Genomic DNA, 19871 nt, shown 5'->3' with positions numbered 1-19871 from the left:
CCTGAAAAACTACCAGTTTCATAGACACCAACCTCTCCTCCGACCTTCTGAGCCTCTCTTAAAATCAAAGCTGCTGTACTGAGAAATTCTTCTCTATTGCTCCTCAACAAATTGTACCTTCAGGAGTCCTCTTTCAAAAACCCAAGGGGACTCAGGTCAAGGTTCTACATAAAGACCAAATTTTCCACCTCTCCTGGGCTATATTCAGTGAAAAGAAGAAGTGGAAAAGTAATTGCAAACCAGGAGTCCGCCAGCTGCAGCTCCTACGCTGCCAGAGAGCTCTGCCATCTCTCACCATGCTGAGAACAGCCTCAGCATCTCCTCCACATGAGGCCACCTCGCAGGAGAAATGCTTAGACCCAAGCCCTTCCCCAGGTCTCCAAAGAGCCTGGAGGAGAGGATGGGGCAGGGAATAGATGATGCCACAGATTAACCCTATAAAGCCTTTGCTGTCCAGTAACTAGTTACTAGGATCCAAGGGCAGGGGGCTGCCACCCAGGCAAGAACAGTGCACATATGGGTGTGCATGCACACGTGGGGTGGCAGAGCACGGGGCTGGGACACAAGATGGGCAATGAGTTCTTTGCGAGTTACCTTAGGTTCTTCCATGTCTTGGTTTCTTTCCCTTTTGATCTTGGATATTCAGGTTCATAAGCTCTTTGAGGAGGAAAGAAGGCTGTTTTTTGCTTGCTTGGATATCACCAAAACATTGCCCTGAAGTTTTTATTTAGCTAACGTTCCCATGACTTCTGGGTTCAGCAATGTTATTTTCAACACCGGATTGTGTACCCAAAGGAGGCATGGGCTGTAATATCGGTGAGAATAATCAGCTGCTAAGACATCCATGCAGCAATGGAGACAGCCACTGAAGAGGCTAGCACCTTCCCCTATTTCTGCAATAGGCAGGAGGGATGGATGCACTTCCCCATCACATGCTGGAAAAAAAAACAGAGTGGCTGTGGTTTCTGCTGTGCTGTGAAACACAGGATGTGACCCACAGAGTCTCAGCTGCACCCACGAAGGAGAGCAAAGCCAGTCTGAAAACAGCAGCTTAAGTGTTAAGATAATGTGAGTTAACTTCCTCTGTGTTTGCAGAGTGCCTGGAACAATGGGGCTTTGTACACCGCTGGGGACTGTGGGCTACAATAACAGTAATTTTCTGCTTGGAGTACACCCAGCACATTGTGGGCACTACAGAGAATAGATAATGAACAACAACAGCAGCAAAGAAGAAGAAATGCTAACAGTTTGTAAATGTCCTAGCAAAAATATTTGCCTCTGAAAACACAGAAGAAACAAATTGTTTAATAAATTGTAGAAAGACTTTAGTCTCCTCATTAGCAGATGGATCTGTGCAAGAGAGGAAGGCACTGACCACGCACGTACAGACAACTGCTCCCAGGAGTCATTTCATTCAATTCCACGTCTATAGGATCAAGGACTAAATGAACATTATCACCGTCTGCTCCTGTTCCTGCTGATGTTCTTATTGGGAAGCTTTGCCTGAACTTTGACAGAGGTTGTACTGGATCTTAAAGGCTTTTTTTTTTTTTTTTGCTATTTAAAAGAGCCTCATTGCTTCCCTACGTTTATAACTACTTTTTTAAACATATCTTTGAGCTATTACAGTTAGAACCAATAGGACTACCGCTCTGGACTCGACACTTAAAACCTGTTTTTATATCTACAGAAGATTTATATCTACAGAAGATGTCACATACTGGTGAAACGTCTGCCAAATCACTTAAATTCACTTTCCTCAGCTCAAAAGCATGCGCGCACACAGAGGCGTATGCTGGTGGTATGTCCTTCACAGACAGGTTGTGTGGATTCATTACCTGATGATTGCCCCTGAAGCATTTGGAGGACTTTTGGCAAAATATAATTGCTGGGATATATGAAAATTGTGAGGCCTTTATCCCTTCATCTTATTAACGATTAAAAATGTGTTAACATCAAAAAAGAAAAAAAAAACTTGTTCATGCCAAACATTATCTCAAATTATGGCTTTATGCGATTTTTAAAGCTTAATAGCTTTGTGAACTAAACTCTATCCCAGGATAAAAATATCCATACAAGATATATTCCACAATAACTAATTCCCCTGCGTAGACAAGCCTTTAAGGCAACAACTCCAAATGTTTTTAAATTAAGTTGTAAATCTTACTAGTCCAGCACACTGCATTCTTGGCATAGCAGTAACCACAACATTTGTTCTGAAGAAAAACACACCGTAGGAACACTAGATCTACAGCTGGGTTTTAAGCTATACCTTAATGCATACTAGCTAATACAACTCTGAATTTGATATAGACATAAGCGTTTGCTCTTATTCAGGCTGAGCAATAAGCTACTGCTTGGAACAAATTATTTTTGTGACATGTCTCTCTCCTGGAACTGATAATTATATCATTTAATGCGTGTTAAAGCACGACTAAAAATTCAAATGCAGAAGCATCCCAACATGAAGAGGAGGGGAAGAACTGACTACTCCGATTACCCCCCTGTTTCAGTCACCTGGATGCACAGAGGAAATGTGGCAGCAGCTTAGGGACTCCAAATGGCAGCTGCCCATGCAAGGGCTAGGGATTATTTGTTTTGAACAAGTTTCTAAAGGGGAAAGAACAAAAAAATAAAATCCATAAAGAACAGTGTGGATGAGTAGGTTTTACTGGCCACTGGTGATTGCCTTCCTTTCCTTTTTTCAGCATCTAATGTGACGCCAACAGAAGCAAGCAGAAATAATGGCCTCTTTAGCTCTAACAAGACCCATCTATCTCCAAGCAGGAAAGATTTCCCCAGCTTTGGTTTAGATGATATCCAGCTACTTCTCTCACGAACAATTTGACTGCTCCGACTCTCTACATTTCAAGGAGAAACTGCTATTTGACATCATGTTTCCATTCCTGTATCAGATGCGTTTTATTCCCAGCAGCCTGGGATACGGCCCCGCACAGCAAGCAGGAGTTGCCAGAAGAGCACAAAGCATTATTTCAGCTGCTGGCAGCTCCAGCCAGTGCTGCTTGCTGGCAGCTTCGAGACAGCCCCTTGCATTAGGGAGACCTTCCCTCCCTCCCCACAGAGCAAACCCATCTCCCGAGCCCATTCTCTCACCTTTAATTTGAACAGTGGCTGTCCGAGATGAAGACAATCCCTTTACGTTGTGAGCTTCGCAGGAGAACACTGTGCTTTGATTAATACCTGGAGGTTGGCCAAGAAAAGGAAAGGAAACACAAACAGCTATATAATCCAGCTCCAACCGTCGGCAGAATTTCAATTGCGTGACATCCAGCTCACGCTGCACAGGCAGTTGGAGGGCTGAGCTGGGTGCCAATCAAAGGCACATGGATTTCAATGTAATTAATGTGCCAACCACATTTTTAATGGAGAGTGTGTGGCAATGTAGAAGAGCTTCCCTTGGAGCTTCAGAAAGCACTGAAAAAGAAGGATGAACCTGGCAGAACAGCAGATCACAGCACTCAGTTCGGAGATGTCCCTTTCTCGCATGCTGGCGAGCTTCCTTGGAGCAAGGACCATGCAGAACCATGGGTTTGTACAACCCATCAGCACCCCGGAGCTCATCTTGCCACCTGAGCACCTCTGCAACCTGAAGCACAGCCATCTGGTAACTGGGATGGGAGCCCAAGCAGACTTCCAACCAAATGTTGCAGGCTTCGAGCTAATGCCCACCTGTCCCTTGCCTTTCATCCAACTTTTGGAGACAAGCAAAGGAAATGGAAGCAAAATGCTACTGCATCTGCATGGAGGCACTCTCCAGGGGTGATTCAATACAAGGGATGGTTATGCACCCTCTCTTTTGTGAGCATCTGTCCATCTGAAGGGCCTCAACATGGCATCATACTGATGCCCAGCTGCTCCAAGGTGCATATTGGCATTGTTAATTAATCATGACTGGGACACATTTGCAAAGCTCCCTGGAGAGGTGTGGCCAGCATCCGTTTTCACTCCGTTGGGCTCTATCTGAGAAAAGCTAAGGGTCGGCCCACTATGGGCATGCAGTTCAGGAGGCAAAAGGTCTCTCAGAACTGCAGGAAGTAGCTTGCACAGTGTCCATCTTTGCCTTTCGATTCATCTTCCAAGAGCCTGCAGTTGACAGCACTGCAAAGAAGGTGTACTGAAGGAGAGGAGGTTCTGCCATAAAACGAAAGAGTAAAACATTTTGGCTCCATCCACTCACCCCAGTGAACCAGAGGAAAAGGCTGACAGCGGGCAGCAGAGCAGAGGAGCACCTGACGCACGAGGCACTCCCGAAAGACAGAAGCAAACACAGTCCTGCCCTGAGGAAAACGCAAAGTACACCACAAACTAAGAACCCCTTGCTCTCCAGCACCATTGTCAGCACTGCTTTCCAAACACAACAGCCCTTTTACCAAACTGACTGCTTGCTGAACAAAGGTTTGCTTTCTGGCTACTACTTTATCATTCTCTTCAGGATTTGATACTTTCTTTAGCTAGCAATGCCTGACCAACTGTATTTTTGACATGCCTTGGCAATCTGACCATGCAGCTTGTGTTCTCCTACATGTTCTCTATGGCAAAGAAAAGATCCACCCAAGGAATATCCCAAAAAGCACTACAGAGTTAAATTTCTAAGTTATCCAGAAAAGAGTTTCCATGCTAGAAAACTATTAATTTTGTGTTCTTCCCCCGATTAAATAAAATGAAATGCTAGCACCTGAGTGCATTATAGATGAGCACTCTTCTGCAAGACAGGGTTGGGCATCTCAGCTCCATCAGCACCTGCTGAAGCCGTGTACAAGAGAGGCACAGGTCCTCTTGTCACTAACAAACAGCTGCACACATCCCCGCTTAATTCTCAGAACAATATTATCCCTAACCAGCAAGGGCTCCTGTCTATCTGGAATGGAAGAGAAAAGGACAAACAAAGGTGCTGGTGAGGAAAATATATAATACCAGTCCATTTGGAGAGTCACTAGGAGCACCTGGCCCTTCTTCAGGCCCCCACATCACTGCTCTACAATGACAAAAATTTTGTGAGGCACCGTGGGGATGAGTTCAGGGGAGGGAGGGAGACCTTTTCTTGTTATCGTCTTTCCCCTCTCCATTATCTGTCTTTTCAGTTTTCATTTCAACTGGCAGATTCTATCATAAGGGAGCAGTTTTCATTTCCAACTTTGAACAGCACCCAGTGGCTATGTAAGAGAGGGAGCAGATGATAAAACCATCGCAAATCACAAACCAAGTTTTGATTTACATACAAATTAGGTTTAAAGGGAAGGCTTAATAGAATTGGATAGCTTGAAGGATGGCCAGAGATTTACAGAGAGAAACTCCCCGAGTGTAACTGTATTAACACTGAGGAAGAGGCCCCAGAGATGAATCTGAGTCGTAAAACCTAGCTAGTTCAAGTTTGACTCACAGCTGCTGAGAATAATAGCAGCAAAGAGAAGAAATATCACAAAGCTGTTGGAGAAGTAACTAGAATTAAGTTACCTTTACAAGGTAACAACAGGAATAGCTACAGTGAGTTCCCGATAGGTGTGTGTCATCCTTCCCTGAAAGCAGGCTGAGGAGAGGCCCAAATACCTACTGTCTCCTGAGGTCTCCAGCTGATGCTGAGGGGGGAAGGCAGCCTTACCATCACATGCTAGCACCCACTCTGGGGCAAACCTCAGTCTCTGAGGATATCAACCAGCCCACTTTAGCACCAATACAAACGGCCTAAAAGCGTCAAACAATTACATGAGGTGGTCAGGTTTTAGTGATAAGAGCATCCAGCAAGCCTACAAGACTAGAGCAGGGGAGGAGAGCAGAAAGCAGTGTGGGATGTGGCTGCGCATGGGAGGGGGAGGTGGCATCTGTTACATGCAAATACTTTTAGGTTTCTAAGCCAAAAGTCACCAAGAGAGTCATTTACTAAAGCCATAAACACACCCCATGAGGTAGAATAACAAAAGAGGGACCCAATGCATCACCTGTCCAGTAGCATCTTTACCACGGTGCCAGCCCCACCCAAGCTCTGCAAAGCCTGCATGCCTCAAGCCAGCAAAAAAAAATACACTGGGCTACAAGCACCCCTTGAGATGATCTGATACGTGATCATGTATGACAGTCTGTGCTTTCAAGGTGCAGTCAAAGACTGTTCCCACACTATGTGGCTACCCATTGTCACTAGGCATGAGCAGAAGAGAGCTCTCCCTCTCCACGCTTCTGATGCTCAAAGTGATCCCCTGCATTGGCAGTAGCCTTACCTGACACATTTAGGATGGAGGGGGAGATGTCTGGAAGCCCCACTCTAGAGTCTCCCATCCACCAGACAATTGTCACTGGTTCAGGGGGACCAACAGCAGCACAGGCCATATGAAATGGGGCATTAGGGGACACGGATACATCCTCAGGTTCCACAGTAAAGTAGGGTACACCTAGAAAAGCAACAGACAAGTGATAATAACTTGAGAGGCTCCTCCTGTCTCTGTTTGTTACCACTAATACCAGTGCCCAACACTGGACACCCATCTGTCCTGCCCCTATACCTAATCTGACTCTGTCCAAGCCCTTCACAAAATAAACTAGATTACCTTGGGATGTGAATGACCACACACTTCCACTACAAGTCAGTGAGAACAGAGTGCTTTCGTCCTAAAATGCCTTTGAAAAGACTCTTTCACTGAGCCTCCTTCAAAACTCCCCTATAAAGTAGCCTTTAACAGCAGAATTTGCTCAACTTTTCAGTTTAGAAATTGGAGGTTGAAGAGGAAGCAGTCAGTATCTGTAGCCGTGTCTGCCACCACTTTTAAAGGACACCTAACCCGGCTGCAGGTACTTCTTGCCATGCATTAAAAACTGAACTTTGTAAACACGCTGAACTAGCTGCTGTGACAAACCCATGAATGAGGAAAGAATTCCCCTGGTGAGAGGCAGGGATCACTTACACTCTCTCTGCATAATCTAATTGAATGGAGCAGCTGCCCAGCATGCTCAGCACCGAGAGAACCAGGCTGCCCTGAAATTAGGGGTAATTTGTTACAGAGCTAACACGGACACAGCTCTCTCAATAAGTATCTGTTTGTTGCAGTGGTGAAATTCCTGTTTGGTGCAACAGGCCTTGGATCAGACCCACAGGGAGCTGCAGTGCTGCTACCTCAGGTCTTCTCTCAACTGGTAAGAGTTCATGGAGCTCAGCACATCAACAGCACATCAAAACGTGTGGTTCCTCTTACAGGCAATGCCAAGCCTCTGGTGGTTTCAGTGCTCCCACCTAGTTGCACAAAGTTTCAGCAGCTGTCAGTATCAGTGCTGACCATGCAGACCAGTTGACACCCACTTCTGGTAACTGCTGGAGGATCCAAGGCCTGGAGAAGCATTGGGCTCCTTTTAAACTCAAGCACAGCTGCCAATGACTGTCTACACCAAAACAAGAAATAAGATAACCTCAGCTGGAGAAAATGTTTGGGAAACTGCTGATTTACCACCTCACAGAAAGAGGAACCAGCGATACTGGGCATTCACATGCTTCAGTCACAGTCTGTCCTTGGCCACGGAGACGACAGGCCAGAGTAGCTCCAGCTGGCATGGCACATGCTGAGCACCCCCAAAAGCAGGCAATTAACATTGGTGCCAAAACATGGATTTAGGAGCCTAATGCTTGACATTCCCCCTGCACTCTGACTGGAAGTGGTGTCCTCAGTCTTTTACTGAGGCCACTGTTTGCATTTTTTAGGTGGCAGTTTATCTGTGCCCTCCTCTCCTCCTTGCCACTTGTCCTTTTAGAGTGGCAGGTAAATGAAAAAAAGCTAACATAGGTCTAGAAGTAGGTCACCCAGGAATGACAGCGCCTATCTGTACAAAGGCTAACGCTCAGGACAGGTATATCCATCATGATTCACCGCTGGTTTCTGCTTACATGCTTTGCTTTATTTTTTTATTGCAGTCCTACTTAAACAGTAAAAGTGAACGAACTTTCCAAATACCAGCTGTGACACCTCCACCTGCTTTGACCTCCTTTTCTAAGGAAGGCCCAAGGGGAAAATACCAGTGTCTCTTCTACCCGTGAGCTGGATCCCTGCCTGCTGTCCCTTTGCCATGGTACCCGAGGTAACCTTTCAGGAGGATCCTGCCCAGCTCGGCAGGTTTTCTCACTTTAGGAGCAACTAACCAGATCAGACAAGACCACAATGAAAAACTCTTGTAGTTCAGGGTGTGCAGCTGACTCATCCAGCTCAGGAACTTGCACTACCCCGTCAGGATGTTACCTGGACACCTTGCAGTCTGTGGCACGTTTACCCTCCTAGTTCCTGGTGCAAGAAGCAAGTGCCAGCACCCACACCCACACCTCACAGATGCACCATGGAAGCAGTGAGCTGCCAACAGCCAGGAAAGCAGAGGCAAAATAGGGAAATGAGCCTGTGTATTCCCTGTTCCAAGCCCTGTTCCATATCCTTCCCACAGGGACAGCCTTTTTCTACAGCTCCGTTTTCAGACAGCGTTAAGGAGACATGTCCATGTGGGTTGGGCTGGTGTGCTGACCCTGTAGCCACAACAAGGGCCAGCAGCCCCAGGGGCCAGCCCCACAGCCAGGGGTGTAATTTCAGAGAGAAAGTTCTGTAAGAGAGATAATCTTCATTTTCAGATGGTCCCACTCTGCAGCGTGCCTCTTGGATTACATCTCCAGGCATCGAACAGTATCATGTTCTTGGTAAGGCCAGAATCTAGTTTCTAAACCAGAAATAGTTTCGAAGTCTTTTTTTTTTTTTTTGTAAATTCTGAGGAGTTTTTCATAAGATCAAACATTTTAGTGGTATCACAGGCACAGTTCAAATACCATCGATACAACTTCTGCTTAGCTCACTTTGAGTTAGATACCAATAGCCTATGCTTGTGTTGTACGACATACTTGAAGGGTGTCAACACCTACCAAGGCCTGCAGGAGACGAAGGTAAACATCCCCTCTCAGCCAAAGAGAACAATTGCTATAAAAACAGCAAATAACTTCTAGACAAAGCTGGTATGCCCAGGGAAGAAATACATACAGAGATAACAGTGCTGGTGGGACTGATAGGCTTTTGCATTCCCTAGTTTTCTTACGCTAACTGCTGATAGCTTTTTTTTTTTTAATCCACCCCTTATCACTACTTGTTAATTTTTATTTTTTCCCCACTGAGTCCCATCTCACATGACTGCACGCTCAGTTCAGGTTTAACTATCTTCTATCATACTTGCTTTTCTCTTAAAAAACGACCAGTTACATTTTTAACTTATGGTTCTGTTGTAAGCCTTGGCCTTCATTTTCAAAACTCCCCCTTATCTAGCTGCAACTTTTTTTTGTGACTGTGTTATTTTTTGCCTGCACTACCCAGAAGGGCTCCTTTGTTTTTGAGATTACTTAGCACACTGAGCTACCCAATCACTTCTAATGCACCCAACACACAAATGCAGTCACCTCTGGAGTGGGCCATAGTAATTGGAATAGAAATAGAAATCTGCACAAAAGAAAATTTTACGCTGTAAACAGTGTTCTCCAGATGAAACTGCACCTGAAATTTTAGGTAGATGAAACCCTGGAACTCATGGAAGACAGAAGGTAAGCATTCCTCCTCCCACCGGGACTGCTACAAATATTTCCATGGCTCTGGATGAGTGAGACCTGTGCTGTAAAAATGTCACCCAAACCACACCACCTCCTGAGACACACAACCCATGTCCCCTCTTCAAGAGCACCAATTCAGCTCTGGCCCAAAATATTACCAATTACATCCAAAAATCCAGCTCTTGCTGCAAATACACCGTCCCTCTCAACTGTCTCACCAAGTATTACACTATCCCAGTACTACCAGCTTCTGAGGATCTAAAATGATTGTGGGTCAAGGGAAATGAAACTAGAGGCAATGAGAAGCCATCAATCCACTCTGCCTTGGGTAACTTTTGGACAATCACCTACAACTTCCTCTTTATCAGACAAGACTAGGCAAAACAGTGCAACGTGAACAGTCATGGCTGTGAGACACTGATGTATAACACTTCTCCTGAAACTCTCAAAATCAGGCTAAAGCTGTACTTCGCCCTCAAAGAACTGTTTGACCGATACATAGAAACAGCTGTGGCCCTGCCTTGAGAAGAGGGTTGTACCAGATGGTTCTCATGGATCCCTTTCAACCTAAACCGTCCTGTAATTGTATGAATTGTTTGAAGACCAAAGCAACAGTGGATTGAGGGGCTGGAAGGAAATGTGTGTGCATGAAAGTGTTGCCCAGAGAAGTTGTGGATGCCCCATCCCTGTTGGTGTTCAAGGCCAGGTTGGATGGGGCCTTAGCCAACCTGGTCTAGTGGGTGGCATCCCTGCCTATGGCAGGGGGATCGGAGGTAGATGATCTTTAAGGTCCCCTCTAACCCAAGCCATTCTATGAAACAATCTTTCACTTGCTTCCCAATGTGCCAAAATAAAACCAGAAGGCTAACACACTGACAGCTCCTTTCCTTGAAGCTACTCTCCTATCATTTCTTTTCTGCCCTACAGTGATCTCACTGCAGTTATCAGGAATGGTTCAGAGCTAAGAGGCCTGTCACTTCCACCTCACTTCCACCTACAGTATATTGGTGGGTCAACCCTGAAAGGAAACCAGCACTACTACTACTCCTTACCTTCCACTATGAGCCACACTTGCTGTGATTCTTCCTTCTTCCCCCCGTTCTCAACCTGGCACCAGTACTTCCCAGAATCTGTCCGCTCGACGGATTTCAAGCTGAAAAAAGTCAAAAGCCATATCGATATTTTACGTGGATAAAGCATGTTTTTGCCCCAAAGGACCCTCCAGCATTTGACAAACCAGATGCACGGACAACACCCACTGAAATGCCGCCAGCCCTAGGGAGGAAGGCAAAGCCAGCCAGCCCAAAGCACGCGGCAAAACAGTGGAGAAAGGAGGCTCCTCTCTAGGGTGGATGGAAAGAATCCTCAGCAGAGCAGACAGCCTTCCTCCAAAATGTGCTCGCAGGAAACCCGTCATTTGTGTCCTTTGTGAGTAGGAAGGGGTTGCTCATCTCCTTGACTGTGAATTGTGACTCTAGCTGGTCTCCAAAAGCGGCATCTTAGCCTACGGCGCCTGAGCTAGTGGGAAACTCCAAATCACATGCTTCCAACGAGCCCGAATGTTTTGCTTTGGTTAGGTGATAGGACAGCCTCATATGGGAATAAATGGGTCAGAAGAAGTCCCCTCTCATTTCAACTGTGCTTAATGTTATTCTTACCCTAAGAGCATTTCACATTGCAAAACTACTTGGGCCTTTCGGTTGGTGATTTCAAAGGGGTTATGCTGGCGTCCAGCACAGGGCCTCACACCGCAAACCATTCTACCCGTTCTACATTCTCCCTTGCTCAGTAACAACTCTCCTTCTGAGGAGATGCATCCAAGCAAGGGAAAGCAGTCACAGGGACTGAGCGGTTCAGCAGAGAAATTCTCTTCCTCATTCCACCACTGGGTATCTGTGGTACCTCAAGTGTCTCTCAGAGCATGAGGTGAATAAGGGCAGAATTTGGGACCAAAGCTACAAGTTCTCAGCTACCAAAGGCACCAGTGTGACTCTGAGTGCCCATCAATGTACAAATGCTAATTGCCCCCCCCCAGGATGCACAGCAGGTTTGATGCCGGCTTTTCTAACACTAGCAGTCCATCTTGGGGAAGGGGAGGAATTTCTCAGATGGAAGACTGAACAGGGAGAGCATTTGCTGAAATGCACAAAATGGTCCCGCTACAGCCTGATTTTCAGAGCTGTACCTTCAACAGGAATCAGCTGTCCTGCCCATCCAGCCGCATGTTCTGAAACAGCGATTGCAGCGCAGAGTCACACAGCGGGTGGTAGAAATGATCACTTTAGTAGGAGAAAGGAAAAAGGAGAGAAATATGGACACATCTGGATTTAGCACCCTAACTTAGCCCTGGGGCTGCTGGAAGTTCTCAGTGGAGAAAAACAAGATGTGAGAAGACTGACAGTGGCAAAGCAGAAAAGGGAGAAGTAAATGATATAGATTCAAAACAAACTGTTTCCACAACATAACGTTATGCAACAGTTTTGCTAGGCACCGATTTTTTTTCCTACCAGAACATTTATTACAGACAAGCTCTATCACAGAGACTTTTAGTTGCTAGAATAGGAGACTCCATGCAACGGCAAGCCAAGAGACCTAAGAGGAGATGAAGCCTGAGCTCACAGAAGAGTGATTCTCAGCCTGTCAACGGTTTTGAGCCCTCACAGCGATGGCACGCTTGCTTGTACAAGCTCCTTTTATGCACAGATAAAGAGCCGGAGGAGAACCTTGGGTCTTGTTTAGCCTGCTACTTCCAGAACTCACCGACATCCACCTTCTGCTGCAGTAAGGGCAGAGAGAGCTGCTTTGCAGAAGGGAGTTTGTGAGCCTCTGAGCAGGGCAGGCTTCATATCACTTGGCGTAAATGTATAGGGAAAGTTTCTGCAAAATAATTTGGGGATGGTTCAGGTGCCAAATGCTCCTTCACAAAGAAAGGAAGGGGACAGAGTCCTGGGAGTCTCATTTCAATTAGCAAGCCTCATCCCTCAGGCAGACTGACAGCTCAAGAGAGAAAAAGAGCAGAATGAGTACGAGAGAGAAAACCTACACATCAGACCTTAGTCTTCCTGCTGCACAGCAGAGCAAGATGAACGAACAAGGCAAGAACACATCCTTTCACCTTGCAGTCGCGTCTCAAGCATCACAAGCGTTAGCAAAGCACCTGGCACCAGGGTAGTCAGAAAACCAATACGGCTCTAGTGCACCATCTCAGCCCTCAGTGGCTTCAGTTCTGCTCTCAGTTATGCCCTTGCCACACACTGAACTGCAGACCTGAGGACCCTGCCACAAAGAGGTCACCGCAGTCACATAGCTATAGCTGACAGCAGAAAATTGTGCAATAGATTCCATGATATTCTTCCTTCTCCGCATCTGTTGTACCTGAGGAAGCCGATCCAGTGCTCTTCATCTACTGGAATGTACACCTGGTCTACGCTTTGCACCACTGCTCCGTCCTTGATCCACAACATCTCGGGATCTTCCATTCCCTCGAGGCTGCAATTTAGTTTGACGGGTTGACCCTGGGACACCTTTAATTTGATTGGAGATCCTGTAAATTTCATACCTAAAAGAAAAATACTACTCCGCCCCACCCCCAGAAGAAGGGGGGTTGGAGTACAGCAAATTACTCCAAGTCGGTGGTCTGGAATTACATACCCTACCGGCACGCACTGCAGAGAGGTCTGTGGGCCTCGCCTCTGCCTGCCTGTGCTTGCTAAGCAATAACCACAGGCAAGCACTGAAATGGCAATAGCTGCAGAGCGGTGGCAGCTCAGTCTGCACGCAGGGCTTTTCTCAACTCCGTGATCGCTCACGTAGCAGCGGGGTGAGCTTCTGCAGAGCAGTGCCTGGGCAGAGCCCACCACAAAGGCTGGGAGATTCGCCATGATCCGGCCATGCTGACCATGTTCTCAATGTGGTACCACACCTCCCTCGCGCATTTCAGCTACGGTGCTCCCGCACCGCTAAGAAATCATCGTGCTTGCTCCATTGTATGCATTTGTAAAGAGCTGGGACACGAGAAAGAATCAATTACGCCACGTTATTCAGCACACACGGTTCCCCTGCATTACAGAAAGCTTCCCTGCAATTTACAGAACCTGTGAAAGCAAAGCCTGTTCTACAGCACCTCGCCGAGGAGCAGAGATTTCTGTCGCGTGATGTGGGCGTGCACTCCAGCGAGCCTCCCTGGGTCCAGCCGAAGGACCACGCTGCGTTCAGAGCCACAGAGCTGCGACTCCGAAGCAGCAGATCCCCAAAGCAGCAGGACCAGCACCAAGGGAGCTGCTCAGGTCCACACTGCCACAGATGCGATCGGAATCTGGCCCGGAGCATTGCTGTACGTGTGGGTGGATGGGGAGCGTTTCCCTCAAGCAGAAGTGAATCTACGGAATGTGTTACCATGAGAAAACACGGAAGCCAGCTGTATAAGCGCATTTTAGAAAGACAGCAAATAAAGGAGGAACCAGAGGATCAAAAGAGACCGAGGGAAAGCAGGAACGTGGAACATAAATGTAAAGCTAGTTTTGTTAGGGAGAGTGGCCATTTCCTATGCAGTGGCACAGGACTGACAGACCAGAACAGGTTTTGCCCAGCTCAGTATTATGCCCTAGCAGTGGCTTCCGCATACTTCAGGGAAAAGCACACAAAAACAAAACAAAACAAAAACCCCAATTCCATCACTCCACTGCTCTGGTGCAGCCATGTATCACCACCGTGCATTCCAGCTTTGCCCCAGTCACTGGCCGGTCAGCGTCTCACAGGACGCCTTGCTACCCTACGCAACATCACGTGTGAAATCCAGAGCGCCAAGTAAGCAGCGCTGTTGCTCTCGCGCTCTGTTACAGCCTGAGCAGTGACCAGACATGGAGACGCCCCATGTCCCACTTCCCCCTTGCCAACACACCACCCTCCCGCGGGGGCAGCAGCTCCCCCCGCCACCAGCACCCCAGGAGCAATCCTGAACACCGGCAGAAGGACTTCATGCCTCTTTCTAACAAGATCCCCCAGCCTGTTCCCAGCTGGTGTCCAGCAATCGGTATTTCCGCCTTTCTGCCTGCTGCTGTTAATTCAGCACATTGACAAAAGGCACAGCAAAACTGGTAAGGCGATCGTTTTAGGTTAGTTGCTGCAGCTGGTTTGCTGGGCTAAGGATTTAATCACCTTGGGTGAGGATGATCTAATCTTGCATTACTTAACTCATCTGTAACACAAATTACACGTCCCAGTGCGTGCCAGAAAGCATCCTCCCTTCCACCACTCACAATATTGGAACAAAACATGAAAGCTTCACAGCAGCTCTCTTAGTATTACAGAAAACTAATGCAGCCAGGTTGCTAAAGGCACACGTAAATTGACAGACACTCTCATTATAGGTGCCTTAATGGAAAGGCAAACTACTTGGCTTTCCTCAGACTGCTCTGCTGAAGAGTTAACCACAAATTAAACAATGAAGTGTCATTAGAGACCTCTTATGGTTTCAGTTCCCATACAAATTAATGCTGGAGGAAATTAATATACAGCAGGAGTGTTCAGCCTAAGTTGTAATTCTCCACATTGCCTAATATAAGCCTTCTGTCAAGATCAACTGAAGGGAAGAAATACAAATCAGTTTTTTTTTTTTTAATAAATTCACAAGTTTTTGACAAAATTCAGCTTTAGCTGCAGCATCCCTTCCTGCAGGTATCTGGAAAAGGCTCATAGGAGTTCAATACTGATTTTAATTTCCACCTTTTCCTCCTTCCACTCTCCCACTCACGATTTCTCATCCGATAACGTTCTCGCCAGCACAAGACATAATCTCACCCAAACAGGTTCCCCCAAGCCTACCTGGAGCAGCCACAGGAGCCAAGACGTACAGCCGGCTGCTCGGAAATACAATTACATCGCGCTTCTTATCAGCCACTTGTCAGACAGAACTGACAGCAGCAGAACGCACCGCTCGTCACGGTACGCAGCGGATCGCTTTGTTTCGCCTTTTCGCTCCTGCCACCTCGGAACGCTTTGAGCGCCGGGCGCAGAAGTGCGGCCCCGTGAAGTTATTTCTGGAGCGGGGGCAGAGGGAGCTGCGGGAAGCCTTGCTGCTCCTCGGGCTCCTTCGGACGCCGGCCTGGCCGCCCGCTGCAGGCTGCCCGGCCTCCGCAGCCTCCCGGGGGGCTCAAACTTGGGAAACGCGGCTCGGAAACGCGGCTGGGGAACGCACCGTGCCCGGCTTTCCCCCGGGCTGACCGGATCGCTGCCGCCGTGTGCGGGCAGGGCACCGAGCCTCGCCGCTGCCCCGCACCCGGGGCTCCCGGAGGTGCTGCTCCCGGCTCTGCCCGGCCTCCGCAGCCGGGGGCCGCCGAGCGCCGCGGCCACCTGTAGCCCGCCCCGAGCCCCCCGTCCCCGGAGGGCCGCCAGCGCCTCACCTGCCGCGGCGGCGCCGTCCCGGAGCGCCGCAGCCCAGAGTCCCAGCAAGAGGAAGCGCGGCAGAGCCATGCCCCGCTTCAGCTCCATCGCTCCCGCACCACCATCGTCCCCCGACTCCTCGGCTCCGCCGGGCTGCCCCGGGAGGCTGCGGGGAATCTCGAACTTCTTTCCGGCGGCGAGCAGCGGAGCGGTGCCGGTCCGGGCGCCGGTCCCGGTGCCGGGCGGTCTCCCCCTGCCGGCGCGCAGCCGCTCGGCGGCTCCTGGGCCGAGCCCGTCCCTCCGCCGCCACCGCCTCCTCGGCCAGGAAATGGCGGTGCCGGGCGGTCGCGGCGCGCTGGGCTCCCCCTCTGACATCACGTCATGAATATGCAGCAGCGGCCCCCGGAGCCCAAAGTCACCGCCCCGCCGCCGCCCCCGGCCCCGGGCGGGCAGAGCCTCAAGGGGGGCTGCGGGCAGGGGGGGAGCTCCGAGCCCGATCACCGAGACCGATCGCCGAGCCCCGGGGTTCCTCAGGGCGGGGGGACACGGGAGGTCGCTGATCTCCCGCCCTGCATGTGGCCCGCCTGGCCCCGGGCTCCTCAGGAGCCCTCAGGCACCCACCTGCCCTCGAGGGGAGCAGGGCTTGCGGCCGGCCCCCACAGCCATGGCTCTGAGGGGATCCCCAGACTCCTGAGGCACCCGCACAGCACCCCTCGGCCTCCCCTGCCCCCGAGCCTCGCCAGCCAGCGCCCCACAGGCTGCATGGCCACCCCAACCCTGTCCCTCCATCGGGATCCACGTCCCCTTGTCCTCCTTTCTGCTGGTGCAAGAGCAGGGAGAGGTCTGAGGAAGGAGATCTCCGCTCTTACAAAGTTACCAGCGTGGTGTAGGGAAAGTCACTGGCAATTAAAAAAAATGAATATATCTGGCACTGTCTGTAGGAATTATGGTGAGGATCTCAGTTGAAAGACACCATAAGGAGCAACGTCGTTACAGTTTTCAGCTCCGCAATAGCAACCAGCATACGACACTTACCTAGCAGCTCCTGCAATACTCTGCAAACCTGGATAAATAGAGGAGTGCGAGGAAACAGTGTTATTCCCATTAGGCGAATAGAGAAACGGAGGCACAACAAGGTCACGTATTTCCCTCCCGAGTCATAGGCTCTGATCTTTTTGTTTTTCTTCCCCGAAGCTATTTGCCTTTCTGACAGGAATTCCTAGGATATTGGAGCAGGGCCAAGGGGATTTCATGACTGGAATTAAAATGTCACTCCCTCCCAAGTTCCTCGCTCTGCAAGGAGGAGACACTGACAAATCAGCCCCCGGAGAGCATGCGGCAAGCCTGGGTGCTCTCGGGTAAGGGAGGCACTGACATCCCGTTCACGAAGACCGTGACGACTCTGGGGCTCAGAGGTGCTGTGCAGGTGGTTTCTAAAAGCTTCACGCACAGTCGCTGTCGCTGCTCTCTCCCCCGTGTATCCGTATATACCCATCTGTCGAAGCGCACTGCGTGGTTCAGCGCTTACTCATATGGAGAGCGCCTTCTAGAAAGTAGCTCCTTCTTCAGCTTTTAGTTGCCTCGTGAGAAAAGCAGTGGCCATTACAATAACGCTGTGTTTCTACGGCATTGTGCTCCCGAGGGTTTCAGGCAGATTTACAATGAGAGGCTTACGGCACTACATTGGCCCTGTGGGCACAGGGAACGTGCTGGTTTGTGACCAGGAGCAAGGAGGCAACAGCAATGGTGGAGACTTGACCAAGACCATCTGGGGAGGCAGTGGCAGAGGGAGGCTGGCCTCCATGCTGCGTGTCCACAGCACGCCTAGATCTCAATGAGCACAGTGTGCTTTGCCCAAATGTCGTGTGTCACCCTCCCAAAGGCTGAAGGGGAAGGGGATGGAGAAGGGAAAGGGAGCTTTTTTCTGCCAAGGAGAGCATGAGATGGGAACTTCTTGCAGAATGACACAGGCCAGGCTCTGAGCTGGTGTAAGACAGCAAAGCTTTGCTGGAAACAGAGGAACAATGGGAATTTTCACTAGCAGGGGATCTGGCTTCAGCTCGTCTGAGAAGGGCTTTATGTCAACAGCGAGAGGCAGGAAGAGCCATATGAAAATTGGACCAAGATCCTGCATGCACTGCCAGTTGGAGTGCAAACTGCTGTGGGAAAACTTACAGAGGAGTGCTATATTACCATGCAGAAATCAAAGGAACTGGCGATTCTGAAATGCTTTTAGGAACTGAAGGAAAATAGACTCTCCTGGCCATTCATGTCGCTGAATTAAGTGACACGGCTTTGTTCTGCAGGCAGGACACCAGTGACAGTGCTGCTGTGAGCAGGCAAAGGACAAATGCAGGGGCTCACAAATAATTTGGTGCTTTCTTCTTTTCCTTACTTTTGCTGCTGTGACAGTGTGTTGCCACCTCTCACCAGACTTGCTGGGCAGTGTAGGCATGCTTGAGAATATGCCTAAGAGCTACACAGTAACCAAGAGGTGAAATCCCCATACTGAGAGACTTCTGAAGACACAGGAGAAAGAAAAAGGCAGAGAGGGTAAGAGGGAGGCAAGGAGGCAGGGTGGGATTTGCTGGACTTCCTCACCTTCCTCTGCTTTTCAGCGTTTTCTAGTTATTGAAACCCATTGGGACAAGGATGAGTTGGCCCATCCCTCTCTCTTCAGAGCGAGCCAGTGCTCCAAAACACCCATTTGTATATCAGAAGCCACAGACCTAAAAGGTCAGCAAAAGTGGCTTGCTTGTGCCACTGCTCCGTTGCCAAAATAGTCCGTAATTGGACACAAAATCCCCTTGTTTTGTGCAAGATGTTTCCGCAGAGCTGCCAGATTTGAGAGCTTGTCCTCTTTGTCCTCTGCCTCAGGATTTAAAGTGCAGCAGTGTCCCCTCCATCGTTAGGGGACTGATCCATCACATCAGGAAGCTGCAGCAATGGCAAGAGTGACAATGACGTGAGGTCCAAGGGTTGGCAGGAGCAGCCCTACCCTACTGGGTAGGAGTCCCAGGATGACTGCTCAGGTGTTTCCTGAGCGGGTCATCTGCTGAAATCAGCTTATTCAAGCCCAGGCCACTATGGGAGCTGCTCCCAGCTTTCCAGTTACCACCACCAGTGGCTACAGCAAGTAAAAGGAGGGAGCTCCAGTGGGGAGGGGGGGACTTTTGCAGCTCAGGGAATACTTCTCAAATAAATTCCCCAAGGTTGGGCCAGATCACAAGGAGCAAGGAAGTAGAAACCCTCTGGGCTTTTCAAACACTGACAAGAACACAGCTTGAGAGCTGCTGGATCTTTTTCTTTTTTTTTTTTTTTTTTCCCTTCTGAGGACACTGCAAAGGTTAAACTTGGCATAAACTGTCTCCATTCTCTGCCCTACCCACCATAATAATGGGATTGCTAGAGCTTGTTCATGTCGGATAATAACACTGTTTAACGTGGCCACTTCTGAGGACCCAAATATAACACTCAGTCCTGAAATACATATGGGACCCAGCTGGCTATGCCAAGACCTTGGACATGGCATTTAAAATTGCAGGTGGCTGCAGCAGCTACTTGAGAAGACTGAAATGTTCCCTGACTCTGCCCGGGGCAAGCTTGCCATAACTGAGTTCTGCTGCTCGTTTGAGATTTATCCGAGCTGCATCCAAACTCTGTTCTCTTTTAATTTATATTATTCTACCATCTCTTCCCTTCTCCTTTCTTGTCTTCCTCCCTAACACCTCCTTCAGTCAGTAGCAGTGTTGAAATATTCCAGCCTCTGTGTTTCTTGAAGCAAGCTTCAGCCTCCTCCAGCTCTCAAATCTTCCATATGTGCTGGTTTAAACTTTCTGTCTGAGTGAAGACAAGGGGAGGGAACCATATGAAAGACTTGCATTTACTCCATCTTCAGAATAAAAGTAAATCAGAGATGAGT

The 19871-nt window shown here is 48.9% G+C and overlaps 1 protein-coding gene across 3 annotated transcripts in view; it reads right to left on the bottom strand.

Annotated features, from left to right (window-relative positions):
* TYRO3 (TYRO3 protein tyrosine kinase) overlaps positions 1-16315 on the bottom strand; it is a 40566-nt gene extending 24251 nt beyond the window's left edge. Inside the window, exons 1-5 of one of the 3 annotated variants that reach the window (XM_040558350.1) lie at positions 15970-16315; positions 12944-13141; positions 10621-10721; positions 6234-6404; positions 3115-3201 (exon numbers count right to left, since the gene is read on the bottom strand). In XM_040558350.1, the coding sequence (XP_040414284.1) occupies positions 3115-3201; positions 6234-6404; positions 10621-10721; positions 12944-13125 (541 nt within the window). In that variant the 5' untranslated portion in view covers positions 13126-13141; positions 15970-16315. The remainder of the gene's footprint in view (positions 1-3114; positions 3202-6233; positions 6405-10620; positions 10722-12943; positions 13142-15969) is intronic. The other 2 variants (XM_040558349.1, XM_040558351.1) reach the window with 2 other exon arrangements.
* Positions 16316-19871: the final 3556 nt, after the last annotated feature.

This window comes from Cygnus olor, chromosome 5 (assembly GCF_009769625.2).
Source record: "Cygnus olor isolate bCygOlo1 chromosome 5, bCygOlo1.pri.v2, whole genome shotgun sequence".
Taxonomy (NCBI): domain Eukaryota; kingdom Metazoa; phylum Chordata; class Aves; order Anseriformes; family Anatidae; genus Cygnus; species Cygnus olor.
Note: the sequence above shows the minus strand (reverse complement) of the source record. Positions and strands in the feature narration are given on the sequence as shown.